The sequence below is a fragment of the Molossus molossus genome, unplaced genomic scaffold, assembly GCF_014108415.1.
Source record: "Molossus molossus isolate mMolMol1 unplaced genomic scaffold, mMolMol1.p scaffold_m16_p_10, whole genome shotgun sequence".
NCBI lineage: Eukaryota > Metazoa > Chordata > Mammalia > Chiroptera > Molossidae > Molossus > Molossus molossus.
Genome location: NW_023425345.1, coordinates 50,916,303 through 50,937,902, shown reverse-complemented (window position 1 = coordinate 50,937,902; position 21,600 = coordinate 50,916,303). Strand labels below are relative to the sequence as shown.

The 21,600-nt window shown below is 51.8% G+C and overlaps 1 protein-coding gene across 2 annotated transcripts in view; it reads left to right on the top strand.

Annotated features, from left to right (window-relative positions):
- The window catches only part of FAIM2 (Fas apoptotic inhibitory molecule 2), a 33,561-nt gene extending 12,918 nt beyond the window's left edge, over nt 1–20,643 (top strand). Inside the window, exons 6-12 of one of the 2 annotated variants that reach the window (XM_036252981.1) lie at nt 647–697; nt 1,022–1,061; nt 1,702–1,739; nt 2,031–2,118; nt 2,327–2,422; nt 4,059–4,112; nt 16,903–20,643. In XM_036252981.1, coding sequence (XP_036108874.1) covers nt 647–697; nt 1,022–1,061; nt 1,702–1,739; nt 2,031–2,118; nt 2,327–2,422; nt 4,059–4,112; nt 16,903–17,052 — 517 coding nt within the window. In that variant the 3' untranslated portion in view covers nt 17,053–20,643. The remainder of the gene's footprint in view (nt 1–646; nt 698–1,021; nt 1,062–1,701; nt 1,740–2,030; nt 2,119–2,326; nt 2,423–4,058; nt 4,113–16,902) is intronic. The other variant, XM_036252980.1, reaches the window with a different exon arrangement.
- The last annotated feature ends 957 nt before the right edge of the window (nt 20,644–21,600 follow it).

Genomic DNA, 21,600 nt, shown 5'->3' with positions numbered 1-21,600 from the left:
CAAGTCACCTGACCTCACTGTACATCATCTGTTAAGTGAAAAGCATGCTTTGTAGAGATGTGAGGACTGCCTGGCTGGTGTGGCTCAGTGGATTGAGTGTCGTCCCATGAACTCAGAGGTCCTGATTCAACTCCCGATCAGGGCACATGCATGGGTTGTGGGCTCCATCCCCAGTAGGGGGTGTGCAGGAGGCAGCCAATCAATGTTTCTCTCTTACATCGTTGTTTCTATCTCTCTTTCCCTTCCTCTCTCTAAAAAAAAAAAAATCAATAAAACATATTTTTAAAAAAGAGATGTGAGAATTGCATTAGTTAATATTCATAAAGCATGTAGCACTCTGCCTAGCACATAGAAAATGAGCTTTTCCTTCAAAATAATTAGATAGTGTCCCGGGAGGCCACTTTGAATTGATTGGGTGGGTGCTCAGCTGTCCCATGGCACCCAAGTATTTCTAGAAGTAGGCTCTTCCTATTCTCCTTCCTCTCTTTTAGAATTGGACCACCACCCTGCCCTTGCTAAGCTCTAGGGTGATTATAGCCTTGCCCCAGGCCCCATCACCCTGCCTAGTGCCCTGTGGGATGAGCCGGGCACAGGATGGAGAGGCCTCGGGGGACCTGCTAACTCGCCACCCACTTGTCTTCCACAGCATTGTATTCTTTGTGACCTACCTGACCCTGGCCTGCTGTTCCGGACCTAGGTATGATGATGGCTGGAGGAGCAACTTGTGGGAATATGAGCAGGAACTTGGACATTCTGGCCCCAGTCCTACCTGCCACCAGTGTGCTGTGCACCCCGAAGAGGGCCCCATCCCTCTCTGGGCTCCATCATGTAGGCCTGCCCCTCCTTCCTTTACTCTGAAGTAGGAGGAGGGTGGACAGACAGATAGGGGCACATGGTTAAGTGGCTAAAGAAAGGCTCCAAAAAGTGAGTTGGGCAGAGATCCCCCTCCCTGTAGGGGTGACTCAGCCTGTAGCTGCTGGCACCCCCCACACTCCTCTGAACGCAGCGGCTTGCCTTACAGGAGATATTTCCCCTGGAACCTGATTCTCCTGACCATCTTCGTAAGTGATCTGGGGTGGCTGAGGACAGATGCTGAGTGGATGGAGGGAGGAGGGAAGGAGGGTGGGTGTCAAGGGCCAGGAAGTCTAAGTTGGGTATGTCTAAAGTGAGGTCACTGGGGGAGAGGGGTACTTTCACTCCACTTCTTTAAAAAAAAATTTTTAATTTATCTTTATTATTTAAAATATTATAGCTCTCCCTCCCTTTTCCCCCAATTGAACCCCTCCACCCTGCTCCCGTCCTCCCGGTCTTCATCACACCTTTGTCTGTATCCAGTCACCCCACTTCTTTCACAAAGACATCCCACCCTCTCCCCCCCACCCCGACTTCCATCCACTTTTTATTGTGATTTTTATTGTGATTTTGTTTTTAAGAGGTTTGCATGGGGTATCCAAGAGCTATGATAGTGAGAGTGGGGGTCTTGGGAAGGGGGGCAGAGCAGGGCTGCAAATGGAAGAACAGCGGAGCTGGTGTGAGGCCTTGTGGACGCTGCCTTCAGACCCAGCTCCGAGAAGTAAATGTGTGTGTGAGCGAAGCCGACTCAGAGTTGAAGGGCCTGTCAGGGTGGAGACCCAGGCTGGACCTTGAAAGTGTCTGGACTCCAAAGTCTGAGTCCTGGAGCATTTCTGCTTTTCCTTTCAGACCTTGTCCATGGCCTACCTCACCGGGATGTTGTCCAGGTAAAGGGGACAGGTAGTAGGGGAGGGGGCCTTACGGGGTCATAGGCCAGGCTTAGAGCCAGGGACTCACCAAACTCCATCCTCCTGGGAGCATTTGAATGAGGGAGGGGATCCAGGCAGGCAGGAAACATTGGCCTAGAACCCTCTCCCCATACACTCTGCTGGACAGTGCGTCTAAGATCTGGCAAGGTTGGTGGGGTGGGATGGGAGATAGAGGAGACCAAGGTGAGTACTGTGAGGCTGCAGCTAGAAGCCCTGCTGGAAACTGACCCCTGGGCTGTGCTCCTGCAGTTACTACAACACCACCTCTGTGCTGCTGTGCTTGAGCATCACGGCCCTCGTCTGCTTCTCTGTCACCGTCTTCAGCTTCCAGACCAAGGTCAGCTCTGGGGCCTGTGGACAGGGAGCTTGAGTGGGGCCTCTAAGCTTCGATCCCTAGCTGGTGAGAGATAAAGGGGGGTCAGCTGGGTCTGAGAGGCCACCTGGAAGAGGTGATGGGGAAGGAATGCTGGGTTCTGGGGTGAGCACTGGATGGTGGTCTACTGTATGGGCCTCACCCTGGCACTGACCCCTCCTCATCCTTGCAGTTTGACTTCACCTCCTGCCAGGGTGTGCTCTTCGTGCTGCTCATGACGCTCTTCTTCAGTGGACTCATCCTGGCCATTCTCCTGCCCTTTCAATACGTGAGTCTGGGGGCTCCCAGCAGGCCCCATGGGGAGGGAGAGGGGCCTGCCAGCCAGAGGTTGCTGTTTCCTCCCACACCCTCCAGGGAGGGCCCAGAGCCAAAGGCTCACAGCCTGCCATTCTGTCCAGCCCCTCCTGGCACCTGCCCTGGGTTTGTTGGCAGTGTAAGCACACCAACAAGGAGGACTTTCTTAGCAGGCCTGGGCACCTGCCTGCTCCATGAGCCACATCCGGCTTCACCTTTCTCATCCTCCCCTTTAGGAGGAGGTGTGGCTAGTGGGGAGTGTGCCACGGAGCAGTTACATTTTTTCAGGGAAGGGAGCTCTGGAACTCCATGGGGCCACCAGACCCAGAGGGGTCCTGAAGAAGGGCCTCTTGGGGCTCCTGGGGATCAGCCAAGTCCACAGGGGCAGACTCTGAGCAGCCAGGCAGGTGGGGGTTATGACAGTTGGCCCTGAGCCTACCTCCACCCCTGGAGCATCCATAGGCCAGCCAGATCTCAGCTATTTTACAAGTGTCCAGTCTGCCCTGGGAAATCCAGCTAGGACTTCCCAGGGCTCAGTGACCCATTTTAGGTACTGAGGCCTCTGCAGATGGAAAGGGGTGCAGATTGAGGGCATCACAGGAGGATCTGAGGTTCTGATCCTGGGAACCTGAGAGATAAAGCTAAATTATTGGCCCTTGTTGGAGGCTCCATGCTCATACCTGCCCCTGCCCCCCTTGGCATTTGGTCAGCCCCCACCTCTTTCCTGCCAGGTTGGGAGCAGCATTCCTGGGCCCCATTTCCCCAGCCCCTCAAGCTCAGCCCCAGCCCCCAAGGTGTTGTTCCCAGTCCAGGACAGCTGGATTGGTACTGGGACTTCCTTGGCACTTCCCGGATCCGGTTAGTGAAGGGAGGGGCCTGAGCTGGCCTGGGGCCCTCTATGTATCTAGGATAGGGGAGTACAGGGAGGGGCCCCAGAGCTTCAAAGAGCCCTTTATTGATCCAAGTCAGGCTGCTGGGATGCCTGTGCTTCCAGGAATCTTCTAAGGGAAGGCCCTACAGAGGGCGCAGATAATGGGGTACCTCTTACAGGGTTTCCACAGGGTTTCCGCACGTACCCCTGTGACCTGGGGGGCTGAGACTGGGAAGAAGGCTGCCCCAGCCTCTGCACAGCTGGCAGGAATTCCAGATGAACCCCACCTTCCCCTGGGGGCAAGTCTTGGTCCCCTTCCACCTGAGCCTCTTACCCGTACAGGTAGAGCCTGGGAACTCCCCACAGAGGGACAGGCAGACCCTGTACAGAAAAAGGAGGAAGGAGCAGCCTCAGGCCAACCCCAGGCTGGGAAAATGACAGGACCCCAACAAGGCCCACTCTGATGCTGCCTGAGCCTGGGGCTGTGTGGCAGGAACAAGTGCCAGTCAGGTTGGGCGCTCCCTGCCAGGCCCTCCGTGATCACTGTTATCCTGGGCTTCCCCCACCCACCCTGAACACACAGAGAATCAGGGATCTCTGTTGGGGACCTGGAACTTCTTAGGGATTTCTGGGGAAGGTGGTGGGAGTGAGGAATTCTCTGGACTGAGCCCCCATCCCTGCCTGTCTGCCCCACTGTCCGGTCTGCCATTCCCTAAGCCGTTCTGCATCTGCCCTGTAGGTGCCCTGGCTCCACGCAGTGTATGCGGCGCTGGGAGCAGGCGTATTTACATTGGTAAGTGTGGCTCCCGAGGGGCCCCTCCTACTCAGCCTCTGATCATCTCCCCAGGCCCTCCACCATCTCTGCCTTCCTCACAGTCCTCCTCTCCGAACCCTGTGAAGCATCTGGGGCAGGGCAGGGCTCAGTGCTGAGGTCTAGGAATTCTCTCTGGTCTCCAAGACAGACCAGCTGATCTGGGCAGAGCAGGGAGGAAGATTGTAACAACAGGACTGAAGCTTTAGACAGAGCTGGGAAGAGGTACCCCTCATTCCTGGGAACGGACAACCAGTGCTGCTCGTGGGGTGGGAGAGTGAAGGTGTTCTGGCCACATGGACTGTTACTTGTTGCTCTCCTAGGGGTCATCTGGAAAGGCTTCTAGGGGCAAAGGAGATTCCAAGTGCCCTGTGAGAGAACACTTAGATTGAGCTTGTTCTTGACTGTTCCCACCCAACTTGGAGTGTTGATGGCAGTGATTGTGATCCGATAACAATAACAGCGAGCACTTACTGAGCACTTGCTCTGTTCTCCTCTGAAAGCTCTCCATGCGCACTTCATCCTCACCATAACTACAAAATAGGTTCTGTTGTTATCAAATTAAGATGAGGAACCCGAAGCTCAGAGAGGTTAAATAACTTATCCAAGGTCATCCAGCATGTCAGGAAATGGTAAGGCCAGGCTGAAAACTGATAGTCTGGCCCCAGAGCCCCACTGGCTAGCTGGGAAAAGGAGCAGGTGGCTGGAAGCAGATGCCCAGGGGACAGAAGGTGACCAGGCAGGCATCCACTTGGAGCACCCAACACAGACCTTTTGCTCAGATGGGCTCCAAACATGAATGTGTTGGTGCTGCAGGATCCACCCAGGGGGATAAGCCCATGTGGGTGACATCTCTTGGGGGGGGGGGGTCCAGGGTAAACATCTGCTGCCAGCAGGAGCAGTCACCAGACTCCCCTCCCTCATTGGAGTGTTCAATTCAACTCAGTCTGGCCAGAGTTCTGGGCTTAGCCACAGGTTCCAGAGGCTTGTGGGTGATAGATTGGAGAAGCAGAAATGGGGGGTTAAGGAAGTCAGATCTATGAGCAGACGTTTTGGATTGAGATCAAACCAGGAATGGGGGTGTGGTCAGCTCATTCATTCATTCCCACAAGTCTTTATTGAGCACTTACTCCGTGTGAGGTGCTGTGCCGTGTGCCCAGGATGCCACAGTCAACAGGAAGAGCACAGAGTGTGGCACATGGCGGCACTCAGTGAATATCCATGGAATGAGTAAATGACCTCCAGGCTCAGAACTTGAGGATTGGAAGAGACTAAAAGGGGATCTAGTGAAACTCCGAGCCCTTCCTTTTACAGATGAGAACATTGAACCCTAAAGAAGTTAAGGGACTTGTCCCAGGTTTCCTGGCAAGATGATGGCATATTAACTAGGTGTGGCCTTGGTCAGCTTATCCCAGTTTACCCAGAACTTTCTCCGTTTTAGCACTGAAAGACCCACTTCTTGGGCGACCTTGTAAATCTTGGGCAAACCAGGGTGGTTGGTCGCCCTAAGACACTAACTTCTCTTGGCTCCTGGACCAGCGCACTTTCCTCCCGGCAGTAGGTGCTAAAGACAAGTTTAGACTAGGAGGATGGGGTGGGGAATCTGCAGGGAGGAGAGGAAGAGGGAGGGTCACACCAGAAGGAGAGAGCCTGCTGGGCCTGAGAGGGTAGCCAGGGTTTGCCAAAGATGAATGGAAGAAGAGGGGTCAGTGCAGGGCAGAGTGCAGGAGGGCGAACATGATGGGTAGAGGAGAGTTGGGGAGTTCACTTGGCTCATGTGGATCAGGTTACAACAAGGGTGTGGGCTACATGGGAGGCTGTCGGTACCAGTAGGGCCAGATGAACAATAATCTCTTAAATTTGTTTAATAATCCCTTGTGCTATTAGACTCGTAAAAATAACTCCAACCAGCTGTTCTACCCTTTACCTTTTAACAAAGCACTTTCACACTTATTACCTCATTGAATTTTCCCCTCAACCCAGGGAGAAAGGCAGTGCTGATGTTATAAGACCCGATTTCCACATCTGAAGCTCTGGGTGTTGAAGGGCTGGTACAGAGTCCCACTGCCAGCAATAGGCAGATTTAGGACTGGACCCAGGTGTCCTGTGCCCAGCCTGGTGCCATTTCCAGTGCCCTGTGGTCCTCCTCAAAGAGGACAACTCCTATTGTCTTGGAGTTGGGGGAGGCTAGGAGGTCTCTACAGTAACTGTCCCCCCAACCTTGCATCATCATTTCCCTCTCTATTGGATCGTTCCCATCACCATAGAAACTCACACACACACACACACACACACACACACACACACACTGCTCCCTACTCCTCACCCTGCTTTATTTCTCTCCATAGCACTTCTCATCCTGACAGACTCAATATTTTTTTATTTGTTTCTCATTTGTCTTCTTCCAACATAATGTAAATTCCTCGATGGCAGGGACTTGTGTCCGGCTTGTTTATCACTGCATCCCCAATGCCTAGAAGAGTGCCTGGCACATAGTAGGTGCCCCTTGATGCTGTGGGAGGCATGGCTGAGGTGCTGCTGTCAGTGGGCAAAGAAAGCGGCTGTAGGGTTCACTAAGTGCTGCATCCATCTTTTGTGAGTCACAGGGGAGGAGGAATCTCGGCACCTAATTAATTACCATTAATGTCTCATTGGGAGACCAACACACCAAAAGGCCCTGGTTATGTAAACAATGGACAGGAGCAGGTGACGTGTCCCCCTGCTCCTTGCCCTGCCCTCAGTTCACTTGGGTTAAAGGAGAGATGTACAGCAGGTCCCTTGGGACCCGTGGGGTAGGTGGAAGGTGATGGGAGAACTACTGGACTTGTTCCCCTCCCTGCCCTCAGTTTCAAGTGGGCAGAGACCCTCAGAGGCCCAGCCCCACAAGAACTGAGTTCCTGGGACTTTCCATTAACCCTCAACTCAGAAAGTCCTTGACCTCAATCTGACCCTCTGTCTAGCTTCAGTTCTGTCCTGTGGAATCTGTGGTCACCTAGCTCCAACCCATCCCCAGAACCAGTGCCCAGCACCCTGCTCTCTCCCGCTGCTCATCCTGGCATCCCCTACCTTCGGGTGGGAAGTTCTCAGCTCCGTGAGGGGCCCTCCCTGCACCACAGCTAGAAAAATGACAAGATAGCACTTAACACGCCCTTGCCCTGCTCACTGCCTCAGGGAGCATGTGTGAGGAAGGAGTGAAGAGAAGTGTCAAGGGGAAGACCAGACCCCCGGTGAGAACCAAGCCCCCACTCCACCAGCCTGAGTCTTGGACGAGCTTTGAGAGTCAGATGATTCTCTCTCCTAGAGATCGCAGCCCCTCCCCTGAAAGACTGCCATTTCTGAGGGCAGGGCTGTCCAGCTGGACTAGACTGAGACTGGGGGGTTGGGAGCCCAGGTTTCTAGAGTCCTGATTCAGCCTTGAGGAACAGGCCCCTCATGGGCTTCACCCCATCTAGCTTTGGTGAATTCTCAAGAGGCTTGGGTTTTCTGCCTCACCCCACCCCATACCCTCTGGGCGCCAGACCCAAATGCCAGTAGAAGTGGGTGAGTCAGCCAAAAGGTACTGACCTCAGGGTGGCCCCATCCTCCTCTCCCCTCTAGTGCCCTCTCGGGTACTTTTGTATAGAAGCTCATGGAAAGTCAGGTGGGGGAACTTGAGGGCTGGGCTGGGCTGGGGGGAATAGAGCAGGAGGCTAGGGAGAGGAGAGAGAACAGGTGGGGCTGGGGGCCTGGCCAGAGGTTTCTGGCTGTGGCTGAGTCTCCATGCTCATGTGACTTTGGGGACGCCCAAAAACTATGTAGGATCTCCAGCCACCTAAATTGGAGGCCAAGCCCAGAAGTCTAAAGGAGAAACTAGGCATAGGATTTTAGAAATTAGGTGATGAGCCCAATGGGACTAGAACTCTGTCTACCTGCCCACCCGGCCAGTTTGAGGGCCTTGGGAAACATCCTGGCCTCTGTGCTTTTAGGAGTATTAATGAGAAGCTGTGGGGATAGGCTGGGGGCTGGGAGGGAGACCCGTTTGGAGGCCACTGCAGTGTCCTAAAGCCAGGGACAGTTGGCAAGGAGAACATGTGTGGTCAGTACTAGATGCTTCAGAGCACAATAGTGTTTAGATGAGTGGAGCTTGAGTAGGAAGATGATATGTTTGTAGAGGTGCTGGGCCTCCAACGCGGGGTGTTTAACCTGACCATTGGGGGACATGCAGAGCCACCTGCCCTCAGCCCCTGGAAGAAAAGGAGGGCCAAGACCGTGAGCTTTTAGAGCTGGCAGGGATCTCCCTGCACTGAGGCCCAGAGAGAGCACTCCCAGACACACACACACACACCCCACATACCATACACACACACCCCACATATAACACGCACACCACACACACCACATACCACACACACACCACATACACACCACCACACACCACACACACCACATACCACACACACACCACACCACACACACACCACATATAACACGCACACCACATACACACCACCACACACCACACACACCACACACACCACATACCACACACACACCACACACCACACACACCCCACATATAACACGCACACCACATACACACCACCACACATCACACACACCACACACACCACATACCACACACACACCACACACCACACACACCACACATATAACACGCACACCACATACACACCACCACACATCACACACACCACACACCCCACATACCACACACACCCCACATATAACACACACACCACATACACACCACACACACCACACACCACACACACCACACATATAACACGCACACTACATACACACCACCACACATCACACACACCACACACACCACATACCACACACACACCACACCACACACCACATACACCACACATATAACACGCACACCACATACACACCACCACACATCACACACACCACACACACCACATACCACACACACCACATACCACACACACACCACACACACCACACATATAACACGCACACCACATACACACCACCACACATCACACACACCACACACACCACATACCACACACACACCACACACACCACAGATATAACACACACACCACCACACATCACACACACACACACACACACACAGTGTTAACTGCCAAGTGGTGTGCAAGCCCCATTTCCTCCCAGCCCAGCATTCTTTCCCCTGCTTACCTTGCTGTCCATTTCACAGATGGGATGATGGCCCCAGAGGGACCATTCAGGTGGTCTCCCCCCACAGCAGGAGGACCAGAGAGGCATTCTCAACCTCTGTCACGCAGAGGCTAGGCTTTTAGCAGTTACTTCCATCCAGCCCAACAGGGACTCTGTCCCCAGACATGATACTGAGGCATCAGAAAGGAGACTTCAGTCTACCCCACCCCACACCTTACCCTGCTTTTCTAGTGGGGGCCGTGATATATGCCCTACCTCCTTTAAATTAGAGAAACACTTTGAAAAGAAAAAACAGCTACACAGACACATGGCAGGGTGTGATTTTATTTTAGACTTATCTGTTTCATTGAGTTTAGAGGCCCTTTTGCCTCAGAAAGACCCAGTGAGAATCTTCTCTGTTCTGTCACCCACCCTCTGCTACTAAAACAGCCCTAATGCCTCATCCGAACTCTCTGGAAACTGCATACATTCCTCCAGAGCAGCAGGGAGGGTGGATTGACTGGTAATTTTTCCTTTGGGGGAAAGTATACCCAAAGGTGCCCCCTCACAGGCCTCACCTCAACTTTACTTCCTGAAGTGCTAATTCTAGGAACCAACGTGCTGCTCAAACCAAATCTTACATCACTGAGACCCAGCGCCCCCTCTCTCCCTATCCCTGGAGGTGGGGGACTGAGGGAGACAGTGACTCCGAGGTCCTGTGGGGAGCAGGGCAGAGGAGCATCTGCACTGGCAGGGCAGGGAGGGAGGGGAGGAATCACTGCTCTCAGAGCAGAGCCAGGAGGAGGCACTGTCAGAAGGGCCGGGGAGCCTGTAGAGTGGCCGCGTACATCCCACCCAAACCACATTCAAGGCCAAGCTCATCTCTTACCACTTTGACCTTGGGCAAGACTTCTCTGCCTCAGTTGCCTCAGCTTTAAAATAAGGCTAATAGCCCGGCCAGTGTGACTTAGTGGTTGAGCATCGACCCATGCACCAAGAGGTCACTGGTTCGATTCCCAGTCAGGGCACATGTTCAGGTTGTGGACCAAATCCCCAATGAGGTGCATGCAGGAGGCAGCCAGTCGATGTTCTCTCTCATCAGTGTTTCTATCTCTCTCACTTTCCGTCCAAGAAAAAAATTTTTTAATTAAATAAAATCAGGCTAATAGCCCTGGCCAGTTTGGCTCAGTCATTAGAGCTTTGGCCCTTGGACCAATGAGTCGCGGGTTCGATTTTAGTCGAGGGCACATATTTTAGTTGCGGTTTGTCCCCAGCCCTGGTTGGGTCTTGGGGGAGGAGACCAGTTGGTGTGTCTCTCTCACATTGATGTATCTCTCTCCTTCTCTCTCTTCCTCCCACTCTATCTGATGATAAATAGAAAAAGAATGTCCTTCCTAAAGCGTTGGCCCGTGGTCCAGAGAGACCTGGGTTCACTTTCCCGCTAAGGGCATGTACCTCGGTTGCAGTTTGTACCCTGCCCTGGTTGGGTCGGGAGGCAGCCACTTGATGTGTCCCTTTTACATCGATGTTTCTCTTTCTCCCTCTCACTCTATCTGAACAAAAAATGGAAAAATGTCCTCGAGTGAGGATTAAAAAAAAAAATGTCCTCAGGTGAGGATTAAAAAATGCAAATAAAATAAAATGGGGCTAATATAGCCCAGCCAGTGTGGCTTAGTGGTTGAGCGTCAACCCATGCACCAGAAAGTTGCCGGTTCAATTCCCAGTCAGGGCACATGCCCAGGTTGTGGACCAAATCCCCAGTGGGAGGCATGCAGGAGGCAGCCAGTCGATGTTCTCTCTCATCCATGTTTCTATCTCTGTCTCTCTCCCTTCCCCTCTCTCTAAAATCAATAAAGAAAAAAATTTTTTTAACGGGGCTAATATAAACTCTCTCACAAGGCTGGGTAATGATTACATAAAATAATATGCAAAAAGTAAAATGAAGACAGCCTAGCACCTGAACATGGTAGTTTCTCAACCCTTATTGTATATGTTAACCTTGTAATTCAGAACACCAGATTTTGAAGCCAGGGTACCCAGGCTCAGATCCATTCTCTGCCACATCTTAGCTGTGTAGACTGATTCAATCAAGTAACCTTTTTGTGCTTCCATTTTTAAAATCTGTAAAATGCAGATAATAATAGTACTTTATAGGTTGTTGTAACTTTAAAATGAATTAATATATGCAAAATACTTAGAAAGTGCCTGGCACATCACCAGTGATCAATAAATATTACTTATTAGTAGTAGTCAATTGCCTAAGGTCAGAGGCAAGATTTGAACCCAGGTCTGTGACTCCCAGGTCTGTGCTCTTGAGCACTGTATTACACTCGAGCCCTTCCTCATAGGACCACCCATGGGCTCTCTCACATACTTTGTACACTGCTTCCCTTTTCTCCTGGGCTAGGCTTTCTGGCTCACATGCCTGCCAGAGCCTGTTCCTGCAGTGGCCCACCTGGAGACGCATACCAGGACCCAGGGCTATGTGCAGCGTTCTGTGTCAATTCAAGTTTGACACTCAGGTCAGTGAAGACAAGAGAAATGTGTTCCAGTGGCCTCAGGCCACTAATGGACTTCAGGTCTCTCCATTCAGCACCTCTCCTCTCTCACCCTGACCTGCATTTCAACCTAGGGCACAAGGCCTAAGGCTGGTGTTTCTTCCTAGAGAATCCCCAACACCCAGGCTCACACTCTAGTCCGGTAGGTGGTGGCAGGATCAGGTGGGCCGAGCTCCCTGTGTCCCCCAGGAAGCCTGCAGTGCTCTTGGCCATGAGCTCTGTTTGCACATCTCTTCCCACCTCTTCTATCCTTACACACACACACATGCACACGCACACGCACCATGCCCTAAAGCAGGGTCATATGGTGGAAAGAGAGTGGAATTTGGGGTCAGAAGACACGAGCTGTCCTCTTGGCTGTGTGAAGTGGGCACATCACTTATGCTGTCTGTGCCTCAGTCTCCTCAGCTACATGATGGACGTGATCATGCAACACCTATCACTGGGGCTTATGGTGGGAGTTCACCAACTCTTCTTTTGTGTAACTCTAATCTTTTTTTAAAAAAATTTATTCATATATTTTATTTTTTAAATCTTATTGTTTTTTAGTTTAGTTTAATTTTAGAGAGAGAAAAGGTGAGAGAGAGAGAAACATGGATGAGAGAGATGCATCGATCAGTTGCCTCCTGCACATCCCCCACTGGGGATCGAGCCTGCAACCCAGGCATGTGCCCTGACTGGGAATTGAACCAGTGACCTTCACCAGGACACCACTCAACCAACTGAGCCACACCAGCCAGGGCTAAAATCTTAAATAACATAGGTACCGTAAACATTGTTTTGACCATGTCCCTTACTGCCTTCCCCAGTGGTAACCACTGTGGTCAATATCCTTCCAGACCTTTCTATATATGTTTTATAGATATTTACTACATAGGCTCCTATAAGATTTCTCCGTTAACTTAAAAGGGGATCACCTGATATAGATTTCTCTGCAACTTGCTTTTTTCTTATGATAGTATATGTCAGAGATGTTTTTGCCTCAGAATTGTTGCCCACAGTTTCTTTCACGCGGCCCCCACTGATCGAGTTTGGGGCGCTTTTCAGTGTTTCGCCGTTAGAAGCGTGCTGCAGAGGACGGCCGCGGGCACGCCGCTCTGCGCTCTCCTGCTGGCATTTCTGTAGGATGGACACAGTCCATGTGTTACCTTTTACGCTGATTCAACACATTGCAACCCCAGCTTTTTGTATTCAGTGCTTGTTTGTTGGTGGCTCCGAGCTGGCTTTTCCCTGGCATGCTCCCTCACAGCCTCACCCCTGGGAGAACAACAGCTCTAAGCCCAAGTCCTGGACACAGCAGAATCAACCCAAGTGTGTGGCCAGGGACCCTGACCAGGCCCAATGCTAGCCAGTAGGGCGAACCAGGAAAGTTTGCTTTGGCTCCTCTGCCTCTGTGCATGCCCCCTTCCTCCTTGCAAGCCCACCCTACCCCCATCTCCATCAGAATGAGACAGGTCATCTGGTTCCAGCACTAGATAAATGACTATCAGTAAGTCAGTCACCAGCTCTGAGACTCCTTTCTTCACATGTAAAATAGTGACAATAACACCCACCTCCTAAGACAAATTGGGTGAGTGAGATGAGATAAAAGAATAGTGTGTAAAAGGACTATTCAGACCTCAGTTAATAGCAGCCTAGTCCCATGTGCTCCTCCGGCAGCATCTTGTCTTCAGCTGGCTACCAACTCAGGTACCTGCTTCCTTTTAGGCGTTAGTGGTTAACCCAGTTTTTAGTTCTCATCTGAGATCGTAGCTGCTAAGATGTTAACTGTAATCAAGATACCTGCTCTCAACCAACACATTAGTCAGCAATGCTTGTTATCACCCAGGGGGATTATTAGTGGGTAACTTTCCCCTATAATGAATGCTTGCGCATAATGTAATCTCTGATGATGTCTTTTGCTCTCATTAGACTGTGACTTCTCTAAAGGCAAGTTCCCTAGAATATAATAGATGCTCAATAAATACTGCTGGGAATAAATGGATGAAAAGCCTTCAGTTGATTCACAGGCATGAGGTTGCAGTGATGGGTGGTACCAGGTAGGGGGACTGAATTTGGAATAAGCTATCCCACAGAGCACCACATAGATAAGCATCCATGGCCATAGGCCAAGGACAGGAGCAGAAATCATTTCATTCCTCTTTTCTCCAAGAGAGGAGCCAGCTGGCTACTCTGAGAGGCCTCCTAGGTGAGTGCTCTTTGGAGGGGCCACCCCCACACCTGGTCAGGTCTCAGCCTTATAAGTTGAGAGATTTATTTTCATTAGCTCACCCAGGGGTGACCAGGCTCTGGGCAATCAACCAAGCAAGCTACTGATTGATAAGCTAGATCAGCAATTTATTAACTTCTGCTGGCAGCCGTGACTGCTAAGCAGCCTGTAGCACTGGGGTTGGCCCCTCTTCTTGTTTGTTCTCTCTACAGAGGGAAAATGCATTTGAAAATCCAAATCAAATTTAGAAGAAGGCTAGAATGGAGTGAGATGATACTAAGGAATAATAATAGTTGATGCCACATACACTGTCAAACCCACACTTGGTGTGGTCATTACTGCTGTCCTGTTTTATAGATAAGGACACTGAGGTCAGATGGATGATGGCTACTGAGGGATGGAACCAGCAAGCAAACCCAGGTGTTCCAGCTCCAGCCCTGTGTTCTCACATGCCCTTTCCTCGGTGTTGCTGAGCTCAGAGAGGCTGATATACCTTGCACAGGGCCTTCTCAGCCCTGGCTATGGCTCCCCATTTTCTTTCTCCTAAGGCCACACAGCTTCCCTAGTAACATTTCTGCCTCCTCGATGAGCCGCAGGAGACACTGGAGGCTCAGCAGCGGAGTACACATGTTCTCAAGAGGACACCTCTCCTTCTGCAGACAATAACAATAAAACCACATTAATAGCTACCATTCATTAAGTGCTTACCATATGTCGGGCACCGTGCCAGGTGCTTTGCATGCATTATCTCCCTGTCACAACAACCTCTGGAGGAAAGTACTGTCTCCCTTTTACCATTGTGGACTCACAGGCTCAGAGAGACCAAAGGCCTTGCCCAAGGTCCCACCACTAATGAGTAGTGGAGCTAAGACTAGAATCCAGCCAGTCTGACTTTCAAGCCTGCATTCATAATCACCCCTCACTTCCCTACCTTTGAGGGTGATGTGCCTCAATGTCCCACTTGCTGAGGTTGCTCCCATTTGGAGCCTCTGCTCCGTGTGCACTGGGGGCATTGGCACCAGGGCAAGGATCCACACAGGCTTCTATGGGGCTGCACCTAAAGCAACCCCAAGGAGCCTGGGTCCTAGAGTCAGGGAGTCGGTGTCTGGGGTGAAGGAAAGGGAGCTGGGTCTTGGCTTCCAGGGTAAAGTGCAAGCTAGCCCCTCTCTTCATCCCCTTCACCCTTGCTTCTGCCACACTGAATTCCTCACTCATCACAGCATGCCTTCTCAGTCTAGCAAACTCCTACTCATCCTTCAAAGCCCTGGTTAAGTGTTATCTCTCCTGGGACACTTCCTCCTACACAAACAGCCCTAATTATGGAAATCACTAGGTTTTATTGTACTCATCTTAGAGTCCCCACTAAGTGGTGAGCCCCCTAAGGCAGGCATTTGTGTTCCCCCTTGTCTGCAGCTCTCAGCAGGTCGCTGGCACCAGCCCTTGCCCTGTGCATATTTATCGTGTAATGAATGTTTCAGAAGGCCCAAGGAATACAGGGCCACATACAAGTAATGGAAGAGCCGGGAACAGCCCAGTTAACAAGAATGTGAATCGATTTAAAGAATTCCAGTCCCGTGTGGATCAGTGGTTCATAACCTTTGAAACACTGGTGGAACTTTTTGGCTTCTTTCTCCCAGAAAAGTACACCATGCCTGTCAGATTTTATATGCTACTTCTTGAGGGGTTCTGCTCCATATGCTGGGACCCCAGAGAAAAGCTATTTGGAGGAGTTACTGCAGACAGTGGGAGGGCCTGGTAGGGAGCAGCAGGGTGGCAGAGAGGAGCCATCTCTAAGGGAATAACTGTTCATAGTCCAGTAGGCCAAGAAGGTGCCCTGGTGAGATCCTGTTTCCTGGCAGGGGGCACAAATCCTGGTGCTTTCTGTAGGCAGAAGAGCAGAATGGTTAAACATGAGGGCTTTGGAGGAGGCCTGCTGAGGTTCAAATCCTGGCTCTGCCATTTCCCAGTTGTGTAACCTTAGGCTCATACTTAACATCTCTGGGCTCTGGTTATCTCTGGGAATAATAGAATCCCTACTCAGTAGGGACATTATTAAGACAAAGCAGACTAATGTTTACAAAGCACCTAATAAGTGTTCATTCTCTCCTCGCTCTTTCTTTTTTTTTTTTTTATCCTCACCTGAGGACATTTTTCCATTTTTTGTACAGATAGAGTGGGAGGGAGAGAGAGGAAGAGAGAGAGAGAAACATCGATGTGAAAGGGACACATCGAGTGGCTGCCACCCGCACAACAAACCAGGGCCGGGGACAAACTGCAACCGAGGTACATGCCCTTAGCGGGAACCAAACCCGGGTCTCTCCAGACCGCAGGCCAACGCTCTAACCGCTGAGCCAAACTGGCCAGGGCTCCTCGCTCTTTCTTAAAGCATTTCTTTATCTTCTAACTAAGAGCAGGGCCCTGAATGGCAAGAAGATTAGGACTCAGCTTCAAGGTCCCTTAGGGTCCCCTCCTCCAGGAAACCTTCCCTAACTTCTTGCCACACTCACACAGGGTCAGGTTTCTTGTAAACAGCACTCTGTGCTTTGGTTACACTCATACTAGCAATTACTTCCCACTAGACTTGAAGCTCTAAGAGGTAAAGGATCTTGTTTGTTTTGTTCTTTGTTGTATCCCTATGCCTGGCACATAGTAGGTGCTCAGTTAATAGGTGATGGGGACAGAGAGTGTTGGGGAAGTTCCAGATTCTGGGCTGTCACAGGAAGGTCACTGAGCAGTCAGGCAGCAAGCAACAGTAACAAAATCAGGGGTGGGCCTGGGTGGGGCTCCCCTGAGCAGTGCCACAGTAACTAAACCTTCTGACTTCTCCTGTCTCTTCCCCTTCCCTCAGTTCCTGGCATTTGACACTCAGTTGCTGATGGGTAACCGACGTCACACGCTGAGCCCCGAGGAGTATATTTTTGGAGCCCTCAACATTTACCTAGACATCATCTACATCTTCACCTTCTTCCTGCAGCTTTTTGGCACCAGCCGGGAATGAGGAACCCTTCCTGCCACCCCTTCCTTCAGAGAATGCTCCCTTGCTGGCCCTCTGACCCTCCCTATGCTCCTGTAAGCCCAGACATAAACTAGCTGCCAGCCCAGCCTGTGGCCAGCCTGCTCACTCCCTCAGCCCATCCCTCGTCCTCAACCTCTGTAGTTTGTATCCATGCCGTCAGGGGCCCTGCAAAACCAAGTCACACCATGCCCTGTGCTGCCCTTTCCCCCCAGTTATGTCTCCCAGACTGGGTCCATCAAGGCTGGAGGCTCCTCTGGGTTTGAGGACCCAAGGGACAAGTGAGAGGAGATCCAGCAGGATTCCAGCAGGAGAGGCCCCTGGCTGAGGCCTAACCCCCCCCCAAGATTCTTCCTAATGCTGCCACAGCAGTGTGACCTTGGGGCACACTTTCCTGTGCCCAGTACACTCTCTTCTCTTTCCTTCCAGGCCAGGCTTTGTAAGGAAAGGGGTCAGGGGATGGCTAGGAGAGGAGGTGAGGGCGCTCTGCAGGGTGGTGGAGGGGATGTGGGTAGACAGAATGGCTGTCCCAGGCTGCCCGTCTTCTCTTAGCTCTGGGGCTAATGGCTTCTTCTAGGGACTGGAACCCTGGGGCCACGAGCACCCAGAGACACATAGGAAGGCAGTGCCATCTACCTTCCTGGGTCATGACAGAGCACTGTTGAGGCAGGTGGTGGGAGCAGGAAGCCCTGCTCCTACGTGGGGGCCTGTCATGGGCCTCAAGGGAGGGGGGCACAGGGCAGCCAACTGGGAGGTCTGGGCTCTGTAGTCCCACCAGTTCACCCTGACCTGCATCCCCTGGGAGGCCTGTGGGGTTGGCGGGACTGAGACCTATTCCTCTCACCCTCTTCTCTCGGCTACCCAGGATGCTCCCACAGGCCTGAGACTGAGTGCTCCTGCCCTAGAGGGCTGGATGTTCCGAGGGAGGAAGGGTTATTCTAACTGAGCCGGCCCCATCTGGAGGGAATCCTACCCTGCCCCCAGCCCTTCCACAGGGCCTTTCCACACAGTTTATTTCTTAAACCCTCCCCCATCTAATACCATTTGCTGGCGTATGTATCCCTAGCCAGGCCTCCTGTGGCCTAGTTGGCTGTGCCCATGCCCCCTTCCCTAGCTTCTCTGGCCACTCAATACAGAGCCCCTAAGCCCCTCCACTCCTTATCTCTCCATCTCTCCAATTTGGAAGCTATCCAGCCAGGTCCAGTCTCTCCAGCTGGTCCCATGTGATGAGGCCAGGTCTCCTTATCAGCCTCTAGGCGGCTGAGATCTCAGGCAGGGAGTGCGTCAGCCACCCAGCCCCCTGCAAGGCCCTGTTGGGGAGGGGACCAGGAGCCCATGCCTGGGGGAACGTGCAGCCAGTGCAGCCAGCACGTGCGACTCCAGGCCAGTGGAAAGTTACTGGGTGGGGTCAGGGAGGTTCAGAAGGGTTCTTCTCCCTCTAGATACCTCTCTTACCTCCTATGCTGAGGGACCTGTTTGCCTATGGGGAGGGTGACTAGGTAAACTGTCTGCGTTCCCAGCCCCTCCCTCCCCACCCTTCCTATTTCCAGCTTTCAAAAAATATTGCATAAGCATTTAAAGTTTTGTTACATCTTGGGTACTTGAGGAGATAAGGAACCAAGAAGCGATGGTGGTGTTTGTGTGTGAGATAAAGGCAGTTGTGAGGATGGGTGAGATGCCTACTGTGTATTGCCCTAAATCAATTCATTTCAGCCATCCCACGAAGGTGGTGCTCTGCACATCCCCATGGCAGAATGATCAAGGGGCTTGGCAATGAGCCCAAGGTAGTGTAGCTAACAGACTGGGTGGGGCTGGAATGAGGCTGTGTGGTGGTCAGGTCCTGGTGTCACTAGAGATTTGTTGTCCTTGGTGCCATCCCTGGCCTTCCATCTCCCCTCCCACTACCACCATGAGTTTTTCACTCTGTGGTTTCCACCTTCTGGACACAAGCTGGAAGGCTGGGTTCTGGTATCTGATTCCCAGCCTCACTGCCTCACAGTATTAGGGGAATGTCTCTTGCTGTCTGTGATTCACCTTTGCTATCGGCAAGAAGGAAGACCATGACCACGGTGTCACAGGAGAGGCACCAGAACACTCATTTCCACTCACTCCCTTATCCTGTTGCCCCTTCTCTTCCTCTCCTGATCTCCTGCCCCAGCTCTCAGGGGTCAGAACTCCTCCCTTTGCCCTGCCTTGCCCTAAGCCTTGGTCTTGCTTCTCAGAATCCACTCCCTCAAGTCCTGTCTTCCCAGGACAATTTATGCAGAAACTAGGATTTGAGAAGCTTATCCGAGGCCATGCTCCAAAAGTGGGGGGCAGGGTAGGAGGAAAGCCCTTGGCAATAAACATGAAGGGGCAGCTCAGGGCCATCATAAAGCAGAGTATGCTGCAAAGTCTCCTACTCTGGGTCCTGAGAGGGGTCCGGGGCACACTGAGCTGGCGGCAGAGCCAGGGCTGAGGCGCCAGCATTCCACCTGCACCTGAGCGCTGAGGAGCCCAGGAACACCTGGATGGGTCTTGGAAGGAGGAAGGGCAGGGGAACAGGAATGCAGGATTATGAGAAACTTGAGAAACCTAAAATGGGCTGGTGTCACAAGCTGCAGAGGAGGAGGGGACCTGCTGCTTCCTGACATTTTTGGCAGGGGTGGGACTGGGCCCAGGAAGAGTTAGGTTGGGTTTCATAAAGCTGGAAGCAGCCAGGAATCTGACCATCTGATGTGAGGTCAAAGGTTTCCTACTGTGGGGAAGACAGATGGAGGGATTCTGTCCTGGGGATTGCAGATTGGGGACCAGGGAGGCACATCCAAGTCCCTAGACTTCCACATCAATTCCTAGATGCATGCTTGCCTCCTCCTGTATGGCCTGGGAAAGCCTCAGGAACCCTGGTTCTTCCATCCTCTGCTCTTCCTCCCAGGGGAGTCAGGATCAGACAGACACTCTTACTCAGAAAGGCTCCACCTCTCCCAGGCGGACCTGGAACAAGTCCCAAGGCTGTCAGCTCTCCCGCTGGGCTGGGGTTTCACACCAGCACTTTGCTGCCCCTTGGTGGCTGCCTGAGAAAGAGCAGGGCCTAGTTCTGCCTGGGAGAAGCAGAGGGCCCTGTGGCAGGAGTATGGACAGGCTTCCATTCCTGGCTCCCCTCTGACCTTTCCAGACCTCCCAGTCAAACCAACCATCATGGGATCTCTCGGACACTGTTTTACCTGCCTGCTGTTTACCACCTGTGTACCCCTCCCACCCTGGGGTTTCCTCCCAGTGTCTGAGGACAGACACATCCTCAGACACAAGTGTAATCTTTTCCAGGCCTCACCTTCTCTGTCCATGACTGGTGGGAGATAGAATAAAAGTAATTATGACACCTGAGCGGTTTCCTTTGCATGCCTTTTGCTTGTCGCCTCAGATGGCTCAGGGAGTCTGTGCGTGAGATTCAACTGGATATGGGGTGAAAGATTCACACCAGAGCTGCTTCTCCCAGTGAATTTAAGTGTGAATTAACTCTCCACATGTATGTGGAAAAGGGACTCTGGTCCCCCTTTGCGGAGGCTCTTGGGATCCCACAGTTGGAAGGAATCCCAGAGAGCTGGCACCTGTCACGGTCCTACTAGAAGCTCCTCCCACCGGAGGTGCCTTCCAGGGGAGCCTGCTCCTTTGTGGACAGTTCCTTAAAAGATTATTATTTTGACCCAAAATTTGTTTCTCTAGAAGGAAAGCCTTGTAGTGCCTGGAAGGATCCCCAAGAGCAGCAGCTTTAAGTCACCTCTCCAATGAAGCTTTTCTCAGTCCTTCCCCCAGGTGTCCTGGCCACTTCCACCTTGGAGCCCCTGTGCCACTCTTGCTGGGTTTTAACCACTCCTTCTGTCTCTTTCAATAAAACTTGAGCTCTTTGAAGTCATGAACTGTGTCTTGTTCACCCCTGAATTCACAGGACTTGTGGCACAGTCTTAATAAATAAGTTTTGAATGAATGGAGGAATGACTAAATGAATGCATCTACTCCAACCCTTTTATTGTACCTAAAAGGGAACTAAGGAGAGAAAGGTGTAGTGGTTTATCCAGATTTATACACAAGTTAGTGACTGAGAGCAGAATTAGAGGGCACATGGAGTGATGATTATGTTACCAAGTTCCTTTGAAGAACTTGTTTTCAAGGGTAGAGTGTGGGAGGGGGACATGTCACAGTGGAGCAGTGGGAGACATTATCCTTGCCTCTGACAGCTTTTGGAAAAATTCAGCTGGAACAGGCAAAGGAGCAGGGCAATAGGACTCTGAAGAGAGAATAGGTAACATTTATTAAGCACCCACTATATACAAAGCACTTCCAAAGACAGTAAGAGATAGAAGAGGGAGAAAATACTAACTGTACTACAAGAGAGAAAACATACACACAGCTCGAGACCACTTCCCTGAGAGTCCCGAGTAAATGCTCTTGAAAGTTACACCAGCCGGGAAGCAAGGGCCGAGGAGACTTGGAAAGGAGAGGCCTCTGGATCAGAGCCTGAAGTGTATTAATGGCTGAGGGGCATGAACTGATGGA